Source organism: Oncorhynchus tshawytscha, unplaced genomic scaffold, assembly GCF_018296145.1.
Source record: "Oncorhynchus tshawytscha isolate Ot180627B unplaced genomic scaffold, Otsh_v2.0 Un_contig_5345_pilon_pilon, whole genome shotgun sequence".
Classification (NCBI taxonomy): domain Eukaryota; kingdom Metazoa; phylum Chordata; class Actinopteri; order Salmoniformes; family Salmonidae; genus Oncorhynchus; species Oncorhynchus tshawytscha.
Window position 1 is genome coordinate 35,001 of NW_024609551.1, and position 21,870 is coordinate 56,870.

The following is a 21,870-nucleotide window of genomic DNA, read 5'->3' on the forward strand; positions in this document are numbered from 1 at the left end:
AGAGAGACGAAGTTGGTGAGGGAGGTTTATAGTCCCCCCCTGACCTTAGAGAGACGGTTTATAGTCTCCCCCTGACCTTAGAGAGACGGTTTATAGTCTGTTATAGTGAGCTGCACTATAGTCCCCCCTGACCTTAGAGACGGTTTATAGTCTGTTATAGTGAGCTGCACTATAGTCCCCCTGACCTTAGAGAGACGGTTTATAGTCTGTTATAGTGAGCTGCACTATAGTCCCCCCTGACCTTAGAGAGACGGTTTATAGTCTGTTATAGTGAGCTGCACTATAGTCCCCCCCTGACCTTAGAGAGACGGTTTATAGTCTCCCCCTGACCTTAGAGAGACGGTTTATAGTCTCCCCCTGACCTTAGAGAGACGGTTTAAAGTCTGTTATAGTGAGCTGCACTATAGTCCCCCTGACCTTAGAGAGACGGTTTATAGTCTGTTATAGTGAGCTGCACTATAGTCTCCCCCCCCTGACCTCTCTCATCATATAGCAGGCAGCAATGTAGTGGTCTGCCAACCCACATCTCTCTCATCATATAGCAGGCAGCAATGTAGTGGTCTGCCAACCCACAGCTCTCTCATCTCCCTCATCATATAGCAGGCAGCAATGTAGTGGTCAGCCAACCCACATCTCTCTCATCTCCCTCATCATATAGCAGGCAGCAATGTAGTGGTCTGCCAACCCACATCTCTCTCATCATATAGCAGGCAGCAATGTAGTGGTCTGCCAACCCACATCTCTCTCATCTCTCTCATCATATAGCAGGCGGCAATGTAGTGGTCTGCCAACCCACATCTCTCTCATCATATAGCAGGCAGCAATGTAGTGGTCTGCCAACCCATCATCTCTCTCATCATATAGCAGGCAGCAATGTAGTGGTCTGCCAACCCACATCTCTCTCATCATATAGCAGGCAGCAATGTAGTGGTCTGCCAACCCACATCTCTCTCATCTCTCTCATCATATAGCAGGCAGCAATGTAGTGGTCTGCCAACCACATCTCTCTCATCTCTCTCATCATATAGCAGGCATCTCTCTCATCTCTCTCATCATATAGCAGGCGGCAATGTAGTGGTCTGCCAACCCACATCTCTCTCATCATATAGCAGGCAGCAATGTAGTGGTCTGCCAACCCACATCTCTCTCATCATATAGCAGGCAGCAATGTAGTGGTCTGCCAACCCACATCTCTCTCATCATATAGCAGGCAGCAATGTAGTGGTCTGCCAACCCACATCTCTCTCATCATATAGCAGGCAGCAATGTAGTGGTCTGCCAACCCACAGCTCTCTCATCTCTCTCATCATATAGCAGGCAGCAATGTAGTGGTCTGCCAACCCACATCTCTCTCATCATATAGCAGGCAGCAATGTAGTGGTCTGCCAACCCACATCTCTCTCATCATATAGCAGGCAGCAATGTAGTGGTCTACCAACCCACATCTCTCTCATCATATAGCAGACAGCAATGTAGTGGTCTCATCTCTCATCATATAGCAGGCAGCAATGTAGTGGTCTACCAACCCACATCTCTCTCATCTCCCTCATCATATAGCAGGCAGCAATGTAGTGGTCTGCCAACCCACATCTCTCTCATCTCCCTCATCATATAGCAGGCAGCAATGTAGTGGTCTGCCAACCCACATCTCTCTCATCTCCCTCATCATATAGCAGGCAGCAATGTAGTGGTCTGCCAACCCACATCTCTCTCATCTCTCTCATCATATAGCAGGCAGCAATGTAGTGGTCTGCCAACCCACATCTCTCTCATCTCTCTCATCATATAGCAGGCAGCAATGTAGTGGTCTGCCAACCCACATCTCTCTCATCTCTCTCATCATATAGCAGGCAGCAATGTAGTGGTCTGCCAACCCACATCTCTCATCATCTCCTCATCATATAGCAGGCAGCAATGTAGTGGTCTGCCAACCCACATCTCTCTCATCATATAGCAGGCAGCAATGTAGTGGTCTGCCAACCCACAGCTCTCTCATCTCTCTCTCTCATCATATAGCAGGCAGCAATGTAGTGGTCTGCCAACCCACATCTCTCTCATCATATAGCAGGCAGCAATGTAGTGGTCTGCCAACCCACATCTCCCTCATCATATAGCAGGCAGCAATGTAGTGGTCTGCCAACCCACAGCTCTCTCATCTCTCTCATCATATAGCAGGCAGCAATGTAGTGGTCTGCCAACCCACAGCTCTCTCATCATATAGCAGGCAGCAATGTAGTGGTCTGCCAACCCACATCTCTCTCATCTCTCTCATCATATAGCAGGCAGCAATGTAGTGGTCTGCCAACCCACATCTCCCTCATCATATAGCAGGCAGCAATGTAGTGGTCTGCCAACCCACATCTCTCTCATCATATAGCAGGTAGCAATGTAGTGGTCTGCCAACCCACATCTCTCTCATCATATAGCAGGCAGCAATGTAGTGGTCTGCCAACCCACATCTCTCTCATCATATAGCAGGTAGCAATGTAGTGGTCTGCCAACCCACATCTCTCTCATCATATAGCAGGCAGCAATGTAGTGGTCTGCCAACCCACAGCTCTCTCATCATATAGCAGGCAGCAATGTAGTGGTCTGCCAACCCACAGCTCTCTCATCTCTCTCATCATATAGCAGGCAGCAATGTAGTGGTCTGCCAACCCACATCTCTCTCATCTCTCTCATCATATAGCAGGCAGCAATGTAGTGGTCTGCCAACCCACATCTCTCTCATCTCTCTCATCATATAGCAGGCAGCAATGTAGTGGTCTGCCAACCCACATCTCTCTCATCATATAGCAGGCAGCAATGTAGTGGTCTGCCAACCCACATCTCTCTCATCTCCCTCATCATATAGCAGGCAGCAATGTAGTGGTCTGCCAACCCCCAGCTCTCTCATCTCCCTCATCATATAGCAGGCAGCAATGTAGTGGTCTGCCAACCCACATCTCTCTCATCATATAGCAGGCAGCAATGTAGTGGTCTGCCAACCCACAGCTCTCTCATCTCCCTCATCATATAGCAGGCAGCAATGTAGTGGTCTGCCAACCCACAGCTCTCTCATCATATAGCAGGCAGCAATGTAGTGGTCTGCCAACCCACATCTCTCTCATCATATAGCAGGCAGCAATGTAGTGGTCTGCCAACCCATCTCTCATCTCTCTCATCATATAGCAGGCAGCAATGTAGTGGTCTGCCAACCCACATCTCTCATCATATAGCAGGCAGCAATGTAGTGGTCTGCCAACCCACAGCTCTCTCATCATATAGCAGGCAGCAATGTAATTTAAACATTACAGAAGTCTGAAATATAACTGTTAACTGTTTGACATAGAAACACCAGATTTTCATCAAGTAAAAAAAAAAAAAAAAAATGTTTATGAAATTATGAAAAGCATGAATAACATTCCACCCACGAGGCTTTTGGTAATTGACTGCAGGACAGCGCCTCATACAGACCCAAAGCTAATCTGTCCTTGATCTAGATGACATGAACAAATATTCCAGTCAGAGCGATGACCATCTCATTCTGAGCTTAAAGTTCCACAACATTCTCTCTCTCTCTCTCTCTGATGACCATCTCATTCTGAGCTTCTAGTTCCACTGCATCTCTCTCTCTCTCTCTCTGATGACCATCTCATTCTGAGCTTCTAGTTCCACTGCATTCTCTCTCCCTCTCTCTGATGACCGTCTCATTCTGAGCTTCTAGTTCCACTGCATTCTCTCTCTCTCTCTGATGACCGTCTCATTCTGAGCTTCTAGTTCCACTGCATTCTCTCTCTCTCTCTGATGACCATCTCATTCTGAGCTTCTAGTTCCACTGCATTCTCTCTCTCTCTCTGATGGCCATCTCATTCTGAGCTTCTAGTTCCACTGCATCTCTCTCTCTCTCTCTGATGACCATCTCATTCTGAGCTTCTAGTTCCACTGTATCTCTCTCTCTCTCTCTCTGATGGCCATCTCATTCTGAGCTTCTAGTTCCACTGCATTCTCTCTCTCTCTCTCTCTCTGATGGCCATCTCATTCTGAGCTTCTAGTTCCACTGCATTCTCTCTCTCTCTGATGACCATCTCATTATGAGATTCTAGTTCCACTGCATTCTCTCTCTCTCTCTGATGACCATCTCATTCTGAGCTTCTAGTTCCACTGTATTCTCTCTCTCTCTCTGATGACCATCTCATTCTGAGCTTCTAGTTCCACTGTATTCTCTCTCTCTGATGGCCATCTCATTCTGAGCTTCTAGTTCCACTGCATCTCTCTCTCTCTCTCTGATGACCATCTCATTCTGAGCTTCTAGTTCCACTGTATTCTCTCTCTCTGATGGCCATCTCATTCTGAGCTTCTAGTTCCACTGCATTCTCTCTCTCTCTCTCTGATGACCATCTCATTCTGAGCTTCTAGTTCCACTGTATTCTCTTTCTCTGATGACCATCTCATTCTGAGCTTCTAGTTCCACTGCATTCTCTCTCTCTCTCTCTGATGACCATCTCATTCTGAGCTTCTAGTTCCACTGCATTCTCTCTCTCTGATGGCCAATCTAATAGGTCGCTAATCACTGACTGACTCTCATGCTTTCAGAAACATTTACATTACATTACAGCAGTTTCATCTAAAGGGAGGTTTCATTCCTGGGGGCTCAGAGGCAGCTGGCTGGCTGGAGATAGAGCAGGGGGGGCTCAGAGGCAGCTGGCTGGCTGGAGATAGAGGGGGGCTCAGAGGCAGCTGGCTGGCTGGAGATAGAGGGGGGGCTCAGAGGCAGCTGGCTGGCTGGAGATAGAGCTGGGGGCTCAGAGGTAGCTGGCTGGCTGGAGATAGAGGGGTGGGCAGCTGGGGGCTCAGAGGCAGCTGGCTGGCTGAGAGAGCAGGGGGGGCTCAGAGGCAGCTGGCTGGCTGGAGATATTTCTGTAATTACACAACACAGGACCAGAAACCTTTCGCTTCCAACTGAGAGTTAGGGTGAGAGAGAGAGGGGGAGCAAGAGAGAGAGAGAGGGGGGAGCAAGAGAGAGAGGGGGAGCAAGAGAGAGAGAGAGGGGGAGCAAGAGAGAGAGGGGGGGTGAGAGAGAGAGGGGGAGCAAGAGAGAGAGAGGGGGTGAGAGTGAGAGGGGAGCAAGAGAGAGAGAGAGGGGGAGCAAGAGAGAGAGAGGGGGGTGAGAGAGAGAGGGGGAGCAAGAGAGAGCTCTGAGGGGGGTGAGAGAGAGAGGGGAGCAAGAGAGAGAGAGGGGGGGTGAGAGTGAGAGAGCGAGAGAGCGAGAGAAAGAGGGGGGACCAAGAGAGAGAGAGAGGTGGGGTGAGAGTGAGAGGGGGAGCAGAGAGAGAGAGACCATCTCATTCTGGGGGGTGAGAGAGAGAGGGGGAGCAAGAGAGAGAGAGGGGGGTGAGGAGTGAGAGGGGGAGCAAGAGAGAGAGAGAGGGGGGGAGCAAGAGAGAGAGAGGGGGTGAGAGAGAGAGAGGGGGAGCAAGAGAGAGAGAGGGGGTGAGAGAGAGAGGGGGAGCAAGAGAGAGAGAGGGGGGTGAGAGAGAGAGCGAGAGAGCGAGAGAAAGAGGGGGAGCAAGAGAGAGAGAGAGGTGGGGTGAGAGTGAGAGAGCGAGAGAGAGGGGGTGAGAGTGAGAGAGAGCAACTGAGAGGGGGAGTGAGAGTGAGAGGGGAGGTGAGAGTGAGAGGGTGAGAGAGAGAGAGAGAGAGAGAGAGAGAGAGGGGGTGAGAGCGAGAGAGAGAGAGAGAGAGAGAGGGGGTGAGAGTGAGGGAGGGAGTGAGAGAGAGAGAGGGGGAGCTCAGAGAGAGAGAGAGGGGGTGAGAGCGAGAGAGAGGGGGTGAGTGAGAGAGAGAGAGAGGGGGTGGTGAGAGTGAGAGAGAGAGAGAGCGAGAGGGGGTGAGAGTGAGAGGGTGAGTGAGAGAGAGAGAGGGGGAGCGAGAGAGAGAGGGAGGGTGAGAGTGAGAGGGAGGGTGAGTGAGAGAGAGAGGGGGAGCGAGAGAGAGAGGGGGTGAGAGCGAGAGAGAGGGGGTGAGTGAGAGAGAGAGAGAGGGGGAGCGAGAGAGAGAGGGGGGTGAGAGCGAGAGAGAGAGAGGGGGGGTGAGAGTGAGAGAGTGAGACTAAAGATGAAACGGTTGGATTTGGAGGTTAGAGTGTCTTCCTGCCAAGTTAACTTCTTGGTTCCTTTGTTACAAGGCTGTTTAAAGTGAAATGGGCCACATTGCAGCCAACCAGGAGGCTTTGGCCTCTGTCCTTCTGCACATAGCCGAAATAAACACCATTCCCCGCGGTGTTGTCCTCAGACTAGGATAATCAGGAAGGATTTCACAACGGAATGTGTGTGAGGTCCCCTTTAACCTGGAGTGTACTACCGTCAACCAGGACCCATAGGAACTAGGGGACCGTCAACCAGGACCCATAGGAACTAGGGGATCATCAACCAGGACCCATAGGAACTAGGGGACCGTCAACCAGGACCCATAGGAACTAGGGGATCATCAACCAGGACCCATAGGAACTAGGGGACCGTCAACCAGGACCCATAGGAACTAGGGGACCGTCAACCAGGACCCATAGGAACTAGGGGACCATTAACCAGGACCCATAGGAACTAGGAGACCATTAACAAGGACCCATAGGGACTATTAACCAGGACCCATAGGGACTAGGGGACCATTAACCAGGACCCATAGGGACTAGGGGACCATTAACCAGGACCCATAGGGGCCATTAACCAGGAACCACATAGGGACCATTAACCAGGACCCATAGGGACCATTAACCAGGACACATAGGAACCATTAACCAGGACCATTAACCAGGACCCATAGGAACCATTAACCAGGACACATAGGGACCATTAACCAGGACCCATAGGAACCATTAACCAGGACCCATAGGGACCATTAACTAGGACCCATAGGAACCTTTAACCAGGACACATTGGGACCATTAACCAGGACCCATAGGAACTAGGGGACCATCAACCAGGACCCATAGGAACTAGGGGACCATCAACCAGGACCCATAGGGACTAGGGGACCATTAACCAGGACCCATAGGGACTAGGGGACCGTCAACCAGGACCCATAGGAACTAGGGGACCATTAACCAGGACCCATAGGAACTAGGGGACCGTCAACCAGGCCCCATAGGAACTAGGGGACCGTCAACCAGGACCCATGGGAATAGGGGACCATTAACCAGAACCCATAGGAACTAGGGGACCGTCAACCAGGACCCATAGGAACTAGGGGTCCATTAACCAGGACCCATAGGAACTAGGGGACCATTAACCAGGACCCATAGGAACTAGGGGACCATTAACCAGGACCCATAGGGACTAGGGGACCATTAACCAGGACCCATAGGAACTAGGGGACCGTCAACCAGGACCCATAGGAACTAGGGGTCCATTAACCAGGACCCATAGGAACTAGGGGACCATTAACCAGGATCCATAGGGACCATTAACCAGGACCAATAGGAACTAGGGGACCATTAACCAGGACACATAGGAACTAGGGGACCATTAACCAGGACCCATAGGAACTAGGGGACCATTAACCAGGACCCATAGGAACTAGGGGACCATTAACCAGGACCCATAGGGACCATTAACCAGGACACATAGGAACCATTAACCAGGACACATAGGGACCATTAACCAGGAACCATAGGAACCATTAACCAGGACACATAGGGACCATTAACCAGGACCCATAGGAACCATTAACCAGGACACATAGGGACCATTAACCAGGACCCATATGAACTAGGGGACCATTAACCAGGACCCATAGGAACTAGGGGACCATTAACCAGGACCCATGGGGAACTAGGGGACCATTAACCAGGACCCATAGGAACTAGGGGACCATTAACCAGGACCCATAGGAACTAGGGGACCATCAACCAGGACCCATAGGAACTAGGGGACCATTAACCAGGACCCATAGGAACCATTAACCAGGACCCATAGGAACTAGGGGACCATTAACCAGGACCCAGGAACTAGGGGACCATTAACCAGGACCCATAGGAACTAGGGGACCATCAACCAGGACCCATAGGGACTAGGGGACCATTAACCAGGACCCATAGGAACTAGGGGACCATTAACCAGGACCCATAGGAACTAGGGAACCATTAACCAGGACCCATAGGAACTAGGGGACCGTCAACCAGGACCCATAGGAACTAGGGGACCATTAACCAGGACCCATAGGAACTAGGGGACCGTCAACCAGGACCCATAGGAACTAGGGGTCCATTAACCAGGACCCATAGGAACTAGGGGACCATTAACCAGGACCCATAGGAACTAGGGGACCATTAACCAGGACCCATAGGGACTAGGGGACCATTAACCAGGACCCATAGGAACTAGGGGACCATTAACCAGGACCCATAGGAACTAGGGGACCACCAGGACCCAGGACCCACAGGAACTAGGGGACCATTAACCAGGACCCACAGGAACTAGTGGACCATTAACCAGGACCCATAGGAACTAGGGGACCATTAACCAGGACCCATAGGAACTAGGGGACCATTAACCAGGACCCATAGGAACTAGGGGACCATTAACCAGGACCCATAGGAACTAGGGGACCATTAACCAGGACCCATAGGAACTAGGGGACCATTAACCAGGACCCATAGGAACTAGGGGACCATTAACCAGGACCCATAGGAACTAGGGGACCATTAACCAGGACCCATAGGAACTAGGGGACCATCAACCAGGACCCAAAGGAACTAGGGGACCATTAACCAGGACCCATAGGAACCATTAACCAGGACCCATAGGAACTAGGGGACCATCAACCAGGACCCATAGGAACTAGGGGACCATCAACCAGGACCCATAGGGACTAGGGGACCATTAACCAGGACCCATAGGAACTAGGGGGACCGTCAACCAGGACCCATAGGAACTAGGGGACCATTAACCAGGACCCATAGGAACTAGGGGACCATCAACCAGGACCCATAGGGACTAGGGGACCATTAACCAGGACCCATAGGAACTAGGGGACCGTCAACCAGGACCCATAGGAACTAGGGGACCATTAACCAGGACCCATAGGAACTAGGGGACCATTAACCAGGACCCATAGGAACTAGGGGACCATTAACCAGGACCCATAGGGACTAGGGGACCATTAACCAGGACCCATAGGAACTAGGGGACCATTAACCAGGACCCATAGGAACTAGGGGACCATTAACCAGGACCCACAGGAACTAGGGGACCATTAACCAGGACCCACAGGAACTAGTGGACCATTAACCAGGACCCATAGGGACTAGGGGACCATTAACCAGGACCCATAGGAACCATTAACCAGGACCCATAGGGACCATTAACCAGGACCAATAGGAACTAGGGGACCATTAACCAGGACCCATAGGAACTAGGGGACCATTAACCAGGACCCATAGGAACTAGGGGACCATTAACCAGGACCCATAGGAACTAGGGGACCATTAACCAGGACCCATAGGAACTAGGGGACCATTAACCAGGACCAATAGGAACTAGGGGACCATTAACCAGGACCCACAGGAACTAGGGGACCATTAACCAGGACCCACAGGAACTAGGGGACCATTAACCAGGACCCATAGGGACCATTAACCAGGACCCATAGGAACTAGGGGACCATTAACCAGGACCCATAGGAACTAGGAGACCATTAACCAGGACCCATAGGGACTAGGGGACCGTCAACCAGGACCCATAGGAACCATTAACCAGGACCCATAGGAACTAGGAGACCATTAACCAGGACCCATAGGAACCATTAACCAGGACCCATAGGAACTAGGGGACCATTAACCAGGACCCATAGGGACTAGGGGACCATTAACCAGGACCCATAGGGACTAGGGGACCATTAACCAGGACCCATAGGGACCATTAACCAGGACCCATAGGAACTAGGAGACCATTAACCAGGACCCATAGGAACTAGGAGACCATTAACCAGGACCCATAGTGACCATTAACCAGCACACATAGGAACTAGGAGACCATTAACCAGGACCCATAGGAACCATTAACCATGACCCATAGGAACTAGGGGACCATTAACCAGGACCCATAGGAACCATTAACCAGGACCCATAGGGACCATTAACCAGGACCCATAGGAACTAGGGGGACCATTAACCAGGACCCATAGGAACTAGGGGACCATTAACCAGGACCCATAGGAACTAGGGACCATTAACCAGGACCCATAGGAACTAGGGGACCATTAACCAGGACCCATAGGGAGGGGACCTAACCAGGACCCATAGGAACCATTAACCAGGACCCATAGGGACCATTAACCAGGACCAATAGGAACTAGGGGACCATTAACCAGGACCCATAGGAACTAGGGGACCATTAACCAGGACCCATAGGAACTAGGGGACCATTAACCAGGACCCATAGGAACTAGGGGACCATTAACCAGGACCCATAGGAATTAGGGGACCATTAACCAGGACCCATAGGAACTAGGGGACCATTAACCAGGACCCATAGGAACTAGGGAACCATTAACCAGGACCCATAGGAACTAGGAGACCATTAACCAGGACCCATAGGGACCATTAACCAGGACCCATAGGAACTAGGGGACCATTAACCAGGACCCATAGGAATTAGGGGACCATTAACCAGGACCCATAGGAACTAGGGGACCATTAACCAGGACCCATAGGAACTAGGGGACCATCAACCAGGACCCATAGGAACTAGGGGACCATTAACCAGGACCCATAGGAACTAGGGGACCATTAACCAGGACCCATAGGAACTAGGGGACCATTAACCAGGACCCACAGGAACTAGTGGACCATTAACCAGGACCCATAGGGACTAGGGGACCATTAACCAGGACCCATAGGAACTAGGGGACCATTAACCAGGACCCATAGGGACCATTAACCAGGACCAATAGGAACTAGGGGACCATTAACCAGGACCCATAGGAACTAGGGGACCATTAACCAGGACCCATAGGAACTAGGGGACCATTAACCAGGACCCATTAGGAATTAGGGGACCATTAACCAGGACCCATAGGAACTAGGGGACCATTAACCAGGACCCATAGGAACTAGGGGACCATTAACCAGGACCCACAGGAACTAGGGGACCATTAACCAGGACCCATAGGGACCATTAACCAGGACCCACAGGAACTAGGGAACCATTAACCAGGACCCATAGGAACTAGGAGACCATTAACCAGGACCCATAGGAACCATTAACCAGGACCCATAGGAACTAGGGAGACCATTAACCAGGACCCATAGGAACCATTAACCAGGACCCATAGGAACCATTAACCAGGACCTTGTTACTCCTTATCTCCACGTTGTCTCCGTTTGTTACGGGCTTTGAGCTGGTTCGTGACAACCAGGACCCATAGGGACTAGGGGACCATCAACCAGGACACATAGGGACCATTCTGGGATGCAGATGTTGCCACTTAAATGTGTTAGAGAGCCTGAAGAAGTTTGATCAACAAGTCAAACTATTCCACAGAATAAACACAATGGTGTGTGTGTGTGTGTGTGTGTGTGTATTCATGCGTTTTAACAGTGTACTCACCTGCATGGTTAGCCTTGTCTCTCTGTGGGAGCTGGTCAGCTGGCTGTGGTGAGAGTGTGTGTGGGAGGAGTGTCCAGAGGCAGGGCCTGACTGATCCCAGTAATCCTTATCCATCATCTCCTCCAGAAGATCCATGAGTTCCTCTTCCTGTCTGGGGCTGGGACCAGGGTTAGGGCTGGGGCTGAGACGGGGGCTGAGACCAGGGTTAGGGCTGGGGCTGAGACCAGGGTTAGGGCTGGGGCTGAGACCAGGGTTAGGACTGGGGCTGAGACCAGGGTTAGGACTGGGGCTGAGACGGGGTTGAGACCAGGGTTAGGGCTGGGGCTGAGACGGGGTTGAGACCAGGGTTAGGGCTGGGGCTGAGACCAGGGTTAGGACTGGGGCTGAGACCAGGGTTAGGACTGGGGCTGAGACCAGGGTTAGGACGGGGGCTGAGACCAGGGTTAGGACGGGGGCTGAGACCAGGGTTAGGACGGGGGCTGAGACCAGGGTTAGGACTGGGGTTGAGACCAGGGTTAGGACTGGGGTTGAGACCAGGGTTAGGACTGGGGTTGAGACCAGGGTTAGGGCTGGGGCTGAGACCAGGGTTAGGGCTGAGGCTGGGTCCAGGGTTAGGGCTGGACTCAGTGGGTTGGGTATGGTTCTGGTACCGCTGGCTCCAGGCAGTGTTCTCGTAGCTCTTCAGGATCCTCTCCACAGCGCCGTAATTAGACCTGGAGTCAGATGGACGTAACGCAGCCAGAGTCAGGGGCTTCCAGGGCTGGTCGCTCATTACACCACGGAGTCCTGACCCCCCAGGCACACGGAGTCCCGACCCCCCAGGCACACAGAGTCCTGACCCCACAGATCCAGCTTTAAGGATGTCCTGTGTTGTGGTTGGGCGACTCCCAGGTCGCTGGGGCGCTGGGCATGACTTAACGGAATGAGGCCTCGCTCCTTGGGCCTTGATGTCCCTCTTCGGACTGGCACTCACCTCTGGTCCTGGAGCCGTGTGTGAGTCTGGGCAGGCTGCTTGTATTCACTAGAGATGGACCTGTGCAGTGTGGACTTAAACAGGCTGTTGGGGGTCCAGCTTTGTGTTTGACCTCAGGGCAGCGTGTTGCCGGGTTAGAAGGCATGTTCCTAAACGCAACTTCTGGGCGTTGGGGTGAAAGGTCAGAGGTGGCAGGGGGGTCAAAGGTCCTGACGGTGACCCCTGGATGAGGGTCAGATGGGGGCAGGGCCTGGCTCAGTTTGATCCCTGAACTCAGCTTCTGAGCTGTGATGTCACAGATCACCTCCTTCTGTCTGACCTCTGTGGCGTGCCGTGGCGGGAGGTCAATGTTCGTCTCCCTGGTGACCCCGTGTGTGACCTCACCACATACCGTCGTACCGTCTGGTACGCCCCTTTTAGAGACACCCGCTGATGTAAAACTGTCCTCTACATCATCGTCCTCCATCCCTCGACCCATCTCAGCTTGGAAGAGTGTCCTGTTAAACTCAGCAGTGGCCTGTTCCAGCATCATATTCCTACTGTGGCCTGGAGGGTTGGAGCCTGGAGGGTTGGAGTCTGGAGGGTTGGAGCCTGGAGGGTTGGAGCCTGGAGGGTTGGAGCCTGGAGGGTTGGAGTCTGGAGGGTTGGAGCCTGGAGGGTTGGAGTCTGGAGGGTTGGAGCCTGGAGGGTTGGAGCCTGGAGGGTTGGAGCCTGGAGGGTTGGAGCCTGGAGGGGGTAACTCTAAGGTAAGGTCAAGACAGATGTGTGAAACTGCTAGGTCTTTGTTTCCAGGTTGTATATGACTCTCTCTCTCAGGGCTTCTAGGACTTCTAGGTTTCTCAACGGGCCTGTAGTCGTGGATCAAGTCCTTCTCAGCAGCACTCACTATGTTGACTTCAGACAGGCTCTTCTGGACAGGCACGTAGGTGGACGACTTGCTGCTGCCGAAGCGGCTCCCGTCACAGGACCAGCGGTTGTGGCAACAGCCCACGTTGCAGTGGGAGTTAAAGGGAACAGCGCAGGTGGTAAACCCCGCCTCCGTCAGAACTTTCCCCTCGTTCTCCTGCAGCATCGCCTCGAACTTCCTCACTATCGATGGGCTGCTGCTGCACTTCCTGTCTAACAGGAGACAGGGGCTGTGGCACTTCCTGCCTGAGCCACTGAGGGATTCTGGGATGTGTAGTTGTAGTTCAGGGGAGGGGCTGGCGAGGTACCATGATGTTGTCCGAGGAGGGATAGGAGGAGGAACCAGCAGAGGGGGAGCGGAGGTGCTTCTCTCTCCCTCTCAGAGGGCTTGGATGTGGGGTCCTTGAGGTGACTGGGGCCCCTGGTGGGCTCCTTGAGGTGACTGGGGGCCCCTGGCTGGGGTTCTGAGGTGAGGTGACTGGGGCCCCTGTCGGGGTCCTTGAGGTGACTGGGGCCCCTGTCGGGGTCCTTGAGGTGACTGGGGCCCCTGGCAGGGTCCTTCCTGATGGACAGCCAGTTCTCCTCTTCCAGGGCCCTGAGGTCAGCTACCAGCTGCGTCAGGTTGAAGGCAGGGTCCTCCATTCTCTCTCTGGTCGTAACATGATCCACCTCGGGAAATACGAGGACTCGGTTCGACCCCTTAAGGCAGAGGGAATCAAAACACAGAGAGAAAGCAAAAGGTCATTACATTACTAAAATACAGCGAGCATCTAAGCTATTTCAAACAATTCAACTCTAGGAGAGCTCAAGCAGAATGGGCTCACAAAGCCCAGCAAACAGCCCAGGTATTTGAAACAGTGACTCCTAGAGCAGAGGACGGAACAGAGAGAGAGGAAGTCCATACTGTTACAAAGCACAGCCAGCATCCCAGGATTCTCAGGCATTTCATATAATGACTGGTGGCTGCTAAGGCAAATGGAGCAGACCAAGCATGCCTGGTATTTGAACCGGTGGTTCATAATGCAACATTTAGTTCTGGATGCAGAGTTTAAAAAGCACAGCATGTATCCCAGGTATTTAACACAGAGTAGGGGTCAGATCCAGCCAAGTGCCATGGTGCTCCCAGACGAGTACTGGTTAGATCCAACCAAGTGCCATGGTGCTCCCAGCCGAGTACTGGTTAGATCCAACCAAGTGCCATGGTCTTCCCAGCCGAGTACTGGTTAGATCCAGCCAAGTGCCATGGTGCTCCCAGCCGAGTACTGGTTAGATCCAGCCAAGTGCCATGGTGCTCCCAGCCGAGTACTGGTTAGATCCAACCAAGTGCCATGGTGCTCCCAGCCGAGTACTGGTTAGATCCAACCAAGTGCCATGGTGCTCCCAGCCGAGTACTGGTTAGATCCAGCCAAGTGCCATGGTGCTCCCAGCCGAGTACTGGTTAGATCCAGCCAAGTGCCATGGTGCTCCCAGCCGAGTACTGGTTAGATCCAGCCAAGTGCCATGGGGCTCCCAGCCGAGTACTGGTTAGATCCAGCCAAGTGCCATGGTGCTCCCAGCCGAGTACTGGTTAGATCCAGCCAGTGCCATGGTGCTCCCAGCCGAGTACTGGTTAGATCCAGCCAAGTGCCATGGTGCTCCCAGCCGAGTACTGGTTAGATCCAGTCAAGTGCCATGGGGCTCCCAGCCGATTACTGGTTAGATCCAACCAAGTGCCATGGGGCTCCCAGCCGAGTACTGGTTAGATCCAACCAAGTGCCATGGTGCTCCCAGCCGAGTACTGGTTAGATCCAGCCAAGTGCCATGGTGCTCCCAGCCGAGGACTGGTTAGATCCAGCCATGTGCCATGGGGTTCCCAGCCGAGGACTGGTTAGATCCAGCCAAGTGCCATGGTGCTCCCAGCCGAGGACTGGTTAGATCCAGCCAAGTGCCATGGTGCTCCCAGCCGAGTACTGGTTAGATCCAGCCATGTGCCAGGATGCTCCCAGCCGAGGACTGGTTAGATCCAGCCAAGTGCCAAGGTGTTCCCAGCCGAGGACTGGGATCCAGCCAATTGCCAGGGTGTTAGATCCAGCCAATTGCCAGGGTGTTCCCAGCCGAGGACTGGCTAGATCCAGCCATCGGTAGACAGTGACTGTATCCCAAATGGAACCCTATTCCCTATACAGAGCCCTATGGCACTTGGCTGGATCTAACCAGTACTCGGCCCTATGGGCCATGGTCAAAAGTAGTGCACTATACAGGGAACAGTTTGTTGATATAGTCTTACCTCTTGTCCCCTCCGGACTTCCTGCTGATCTCATCCTGGTAGCTACACAGCTCTTCACTCACACGGGCTATCTCCTTCAGGGCCTAGAGAGAGGAGAGAGGAGAGAGGGAGACAGAAGGAGAGAGAGGAGGGAGAGAGAGGAGAGAGGGAGGAGAGAGAGAGAGGAGAGACAGAAGGAGAGAGAGGAGGGAGAGAGAGAGAAGGAGAGAGAGGAGGGAGAGAGAGAGGAGAGAGAGAGACAGAAGAGAGAGAGGAGAGAGAGAGAGAGAGAGAGAGGGAGACAGAAGGAGAGAGAGAGAGAGAGAGAAGGAGAGACAGAAGGAGAGACAGGAGGGAAGAGAGAGAGAGAGGAGGAGAGAGAGGAGAGGAGAGGAGAGAGAGGAGAGGAGAGGAAGGGAGGGAGGAAGAGTGTATAGGAGGGAGGGAGGAGAGAATGAGAGGAGAGAGAGAGAGAGGGAGACAGAAGGAGAGAGGAGAGGAGGGAGAGAGGAGGGAGGGCGAGAGCGAGGATGGATGGAGGGAGGGAGGAGAGAGAGAGAGAGGAGGAGGAGGGAGGGAGAGAGAGAGCGGGAAGGGGAGAGAGAAGGAGAAAGAGAGTAGAGGAGGGAGGGAGGGAGAGAGAAAGAGAGAGAGAGTAGAGGGAGGGAGGGAGAGAGAAGGAGGAGAGAGAGAGAGGAGAGAGAGAGAGAGAGAGAGAGAGAGAGAGAGAGAAGGAGAGGAGAGAGAGAGAGAGAGAGAGGGAGGAGAGGGAGAGAGAGAGAGGAGAGGAGAGGGAGGAGAGGGAGAGGAGAGAAGGAGAGAGAGGAGAGGAGGGAGGAGAGAGAGGAGAGAGAGAGAGAGAGGGAGAGAGAGAGAGAGAGAGAGAGAGAGAGAGTAGAGGAGAGAGAGAGTGGAGGAGAGAGAGAGAGAGGAGAGTAGAGAGGGCGAGAGAAGGAGAGATGTACATTACTAAAGACCAAAATAGACTTCAGAGGGTGGAGCCATAGATGACAGAACGGTGTGGTGACTCACGACATTGAGGGCTGTAGTATTCTCCATCTTGTCACTCCATGTCCCGGAGCTCATCTCTGTGTTGTGGGTCACTCCTACACTAGATCCACCGTGGGAGGAGCGACGGACATTAACCATACCCCCTTTAGAGGGAGAGTCTCTGTCAACCCCTCGCAGGATGGCCTCCAGTTCCGCCATGTCCACTTCCTGGTTACCGACACAGTCGTCATAGTTACGGGGGTTTCCTCTGTCGCCACGGTGATCCGCCCGGTTTCTGTGGGCGGCGAAGTCGTCGTTGCGGTGACGACGGGGGTAGGAGCCGCGTTGGTTGGTGGGCTCTGATTGGCTGCTGCTGCTGTTCTGGGGGTCGGAAGTCGAGTTGTCGCTAAGCATGCTGGATCCTGTGCTGGTGGTATGTACACTGACATTCAGGGTGACCTCCTCTGTAATCTCTCCTACAGGTTCTCTCATCTCCCCAGATACCTCATGCCTCACCTTCACCTCCTTGTACATCTAGGAAGAGAGAGTCATATCATTTAAATGACGTGGAAACAACATGGATTCAACCAGTGTGTGGACAGTGGGAAATGACGTAGAAACAACGTGGATTCAACCAGTGTGTGCCCAGTGGGAAATGACGACTAGAAACAACGTGGATTCAACCAGTGTGTGAACAGTGGGAAATGACGACTAGAAACAACGTGGATTCAACCAGTGTGTGGACAGTGGGAAATGATGACTAGAAACAACGTGGATTCAACCAGTGTGTGAACAGTGGGAAATGACAACTAGAAACAACGTGGATTCAACCAGTGTGTGGACAGTGGGAAATGACGACTAGAAACAACGTGGATTCAACCAGTTTGCCCAGTGGGAAATGACAACTAGAAACAACGTGGATTCAACCAGTGTGTGGACAGTGGGAAATGACAACTAGAAACAACGTGGATTCAACCAGTGTGTGGACAGTGGGAAATGACGACTAGAAACAACGTGGATTCAACCAGTGTTGGACAGTGGGAAATGACGACTAGAAACAACGTGGATTCAACCAGTGTGTGGACAGTGGGAAATGACGACTAGAAACAACGTGGATTCAACCAGTGTTGGACAGTGGGAAATGACGACTAGAAACAACGTGGATTCAACCAGTGTGTGGACAGTGGGAAATGACGACTAGAAACAACGTGGATTCAACCAGTGTGTGGACAGTGGGAAATGACGACTAGAAACAACGTGGATTCAACCAGTGTTTGCCCAGTGGGAAATGACGACTAGAAACAACGTGGATTCAACCAGTGTGTGGACAGTGGGAAATGACGACTAGAAACAACGTGGATTCAACCAGTGTGTGGACAGTGGGAAATGACGACTAGAAACAACGTGGATTCAACCAGTGTTTGCCCAGTGGGAAATGCTTTCACAGGTGTTACCCACGATGCATTAGGGGCAGAATCACAAAGTTTCACATCTGTAAGGCGTGAAGTGAAGTGTCACCACAGAAACAGAATCTCATTCCAGGTCTGTGAGTGTTAATATTATGTTTGAAACTCTTCGATGTAAAAGTCCTGCGTAGTTCTGGTACCGGGTTTTTCCGACAGACATTTTCACGTTATAAATCGATCTGTGGGACACCGTAGATGAAAAGACTAGCCCTGGTTACCACGGACACAGGAGTACGTCTCTAACCGCCTGTATGTCCCTCCCTCCTACCATTTCATTCGGTCTTCTGACTGTCCATCAAGTCCTGGCTGAAACCTTACCGGTTGAGCCACTAGCAAGGCATACTCTACAGGTTAAAGTCATTTTATAAAATACAGTCTAGTATATTTTGAAAGAAATATAAGTCATTTCAAGCCTAATTCATATACAGATTTGTTGAATAAGAAATACTTTGTATAAAATACTGAAAATATTGTATCATATTTGTACTGTGTACTTGAGTTTGTGTCCTCAAGAAATGACGAGACCTCAGAAATGTATATCGACTTTCACCTTTCTTGGAGTACGTGGCATTACTAGATATTGTTTATGGCCCTGTTTATATAGACCCATTACTAGCCATTGATCGTGATATAAGACTTTTGGTGCTAACGTAGATGACATTTTGGATGACATTTAAGTTACAGAAGTATGGAGTACACAGCCATAGAAATAAAGGCATTGATCCCATACATAAAAACACATCTGGAAACCACAACAACACAACTCACTCCAGGCTACATACCCAGAGAAAAACACAACTCACTCCTTAGGCTACATACCCAGAGAAAAACACAACTCACTCCTTAGGCCACGTACCCAGAGAAAAACACAACTCACTCCTTAGGCTACGCACCCAGAGAAAAATACAACTCACTCCTTAGGCCACGTACATTTTCAGAGAAAAACACAACTCACTCCTTAGGCTACGCACCCAGAGAAAAACACAACTCACTCCTTAGGCCACGTACCCAGAGAAAAATACAACTCACTCCTTAGGCTACATACCCAGAGAAAAACACAACTCACTCCTTAGGCTACGCACCCAGAGAAAAACACAACTCACTCCTTAGGCTACATACCCAGAGAAAAACACAACTCACTCCTTAGGCTACGCACCCAGAGAAAAACACAACTCACTCCTTAGGCCACGTACCCAGAGAAAAATACAACTCACTCCTTAGGCTACATACCCAGAGAAAAACACAACTCACTCCTTAGGCTACATACCCAGAGAAAAACACAACTCACTCCTTAGGCTACATAAGAAAAACACAACTCACTCCTTTATACCCAGAGAAAAACACAACTCACTCCTTAGGCCACGTACCCAGAGAAAAACACAACTCACTCCTTAGGCCACGTACCCAGAGAAAAAACACAACTCACTCCTTAGGCCACGTACCCAGAGAAAAACACAACTCACTCCTTAGGCCACGTACCCAGAGAAAAATACAACTCACTCCTTAGGCCACGTACCCAGAGAAAAATACAACTCAAAACCCAGAGAAAAATACAATAGGCCACGTACCCAGAGAAAAATACAACTCACTCCTTAGGCTACATACCCAGAGAAAAACACAACTCACTCCTTAGGCTACGCACCCAGAGAAAAACACAACTCACTCCTTAGGCTACATACCCAGAGAAAAACACAACTCACTCCTTAGGACGCACCCAGAGAAAAACACAACTCACTCCTTAGGCCACGTACCCAGAGAAAAATACAACTCACTCCTTAGGCTACATACCCAGAGAAAAACACAACTCACTCCTAGGCTACATACCCAGAGAAAAACACAACTCACTCCTTAGGCTACATACCCAGAGAAAAACACAACTCACTCCTTAGGCCACGTACCCAGAGAAAAACACAACTCACTCCTTAGGCCACGTACCCAGAGAAAAACACAACTCACTCCTTAGGCCACGTACCCAGAGAAAAACACAACTCACTCCTTAGGCCACGTACCCAGAGAAAAACACAACTCACTCCTTAGGCCACGTACCCAGAGAAAAACACAACTCACTCCTTAGGCCACGTACCCAGAGAAAAATACAACTCACTCCTTAGGCCACGTACCCAGAGAAAAATACAACTCACTCCTTAGGCCACGTACCCAGAGAAAAATACAACTCACTCCTTAGGCCACGTACCCAGAGAAAAATACAACTCACTCCTTAGGCCACGTACCCAGAGAAAAATACAACTCACTCCTTAGGCCACGTACCCAGAGAAAAATACAACTCACTCCTTAGGCCACGTACCCAGAGAAAAATACAACTCACTCCTTAGGATACATACCCAGAGAAAAACACAACTGACCACAGACTCAGAGTGCTAAACTGAACGAATTACCTTTCCCCTCCTACCATCCCCCAATCTGGAGAAATATTTCATAATGGATGCCTCCCAAATGGCATGCTGTTCCCAATATAGGTCTCTCTGTCTCTGCCTCTCTGTGTCTCTCTGTGTCTCTGCCTCTCTCTGTCTCTCTGTGTCTCTGCCTCTCTGTGTCTCTGCCTCTCTGTGTCTCTGCCTCTCTCTGTCTCTCTGTGTCTCTGCCTCTCGCTGTCTCTCTGTGTCTCTGCCTCTCGCTGTCTCTCTGTGTCTCTGCCTCTCTGTGTCTCTCTGGGTCTCTGCCTCTCTGTGTCTCTCTGGGTCTCTGCCTCTCTGTGTGTCTCTGGGTCTCTGCCTCTCTGTGTCTCTCTGGGTCTCTGCCTCTCTGTGTCTCTCTGTCTCTCTGTCTCTGTGCCTCTCTGTCTCTGTGCCTCTCTGTCTCTGTGCCTCTCTGTCTCTGTGCCTCTCTGTCTCTGTAGTGAGGTGAGGACAATGCTGTGCTAAACATGTCTCTCTGTAGTGAGGTGAGGACAATGCAAATCAAATCAAATCAAAATCAAATTTTATTTGTCACATACACATGGTTAGCAGATGTTAATGCGAGTGTAGCGAAATGCTTGTGCTTCTAGTAGTGAGGTGAGGACTATGCTGTGGTAAACATGTCTCTCTGTCTCTCTGTAGTGAGGTGAGGACTATGCTGTGGTAAACATGTCTCTCTGTAGTGAGGTGAGGACTATGCTGTGGTAAACATGTCTCTCTGTCTCTCTGTAGTGAGGTGAGGACTATGCTGTGGTAAACATGTCTCTCTGTAGTGAGGTGAGGACTATGCTGTGGTAAACATGTCTCTCTGTCTCTCTGTAGTGAGGTGAGGACTATGCTGTGGTAAACATGTCTCTCTGTCTCTCTGTAGTGAGGTGAGGACTATGCTGAGGTAAACATGTCTCTCTGTCTCTCTGTAGTGAGGTGAGGACTATGCTGTGGTAAACATGTCTCTCTGTCTCTCTGTCTCTCTGTAGTGAGGTGAGGACTATGCTGTGGTAAACATGTCTCTCTGTCTCTCTGTAGTGAGGTGAGGACTATGCTGTGGTAAACATGTCTCTCTGTCTCTCTGTCTCTCTGTAGTGAGGTGAGGACTATGCTGTGGTAAACATGTCTCTCTGTCTCTCTGTCTCTCTGTAGTGAGGTGAGGACTATGCTGAGGTAAACATGTCTCTCTGTCTCTCTGTAGTGAGGTGAGGACTATGCTGTGGTAAACATGTCTCTCTGTCTCTCTGTAGTGAGGTGAGGACTATGCTGAGGTAAACATGTCTCTCTGTCTCTCTGTAGT

At 51.3% G+C, this 21,870-nt stretch overlaps 1 protein-coding gene across 1 annotated transcript in view; it reads right to left on the reverse strand.

Moving 5' to 3' along the window:
- LOC112236774 (actin cytoskeleton-regulatory complex protein pan1) overlaps positions 1 to 21,870 on the reverse strand; it is a 51,558-nt gene that overhangs the window by 4,365 nt on the left and 25,323 nt on the right. Inside the window, exons 5-11 of the mRNA XM_042315863.1 lie at positions 16,742 to 17,233; positions 15,731 to 15,813; positions 14,134 to 14,163; positions 13,878 to 14,059; positions 12,559 to 13,845; positions 12,236 to 12,419; positions 11,586 to 11,760 (exon numbers count right to left, since the gene is read on the reverse strand). Of these exons, the coding sequence (XP_042171797.1) occupies positions 11,586 to 11,760; positions 12,236 to 12,419; positions 12,559 to 13,845; positions 13,878 to 14,059; positions 14,134 to 14,163; positions 15,731 to 15,813; positions 16,742 to 17,233 (2,433 nt within the window). The remainder of the gene's footprint in view (positions 1 to 11,585; positions 11,761 to 12,235; positions 12,420 to 12,558; positions 13,846 to 13,877; positions 14,060 to 14,133; positions 14,164 to 15,730; positions 15,814 to 16,741; positions 17,234 to 21,870) is intronic.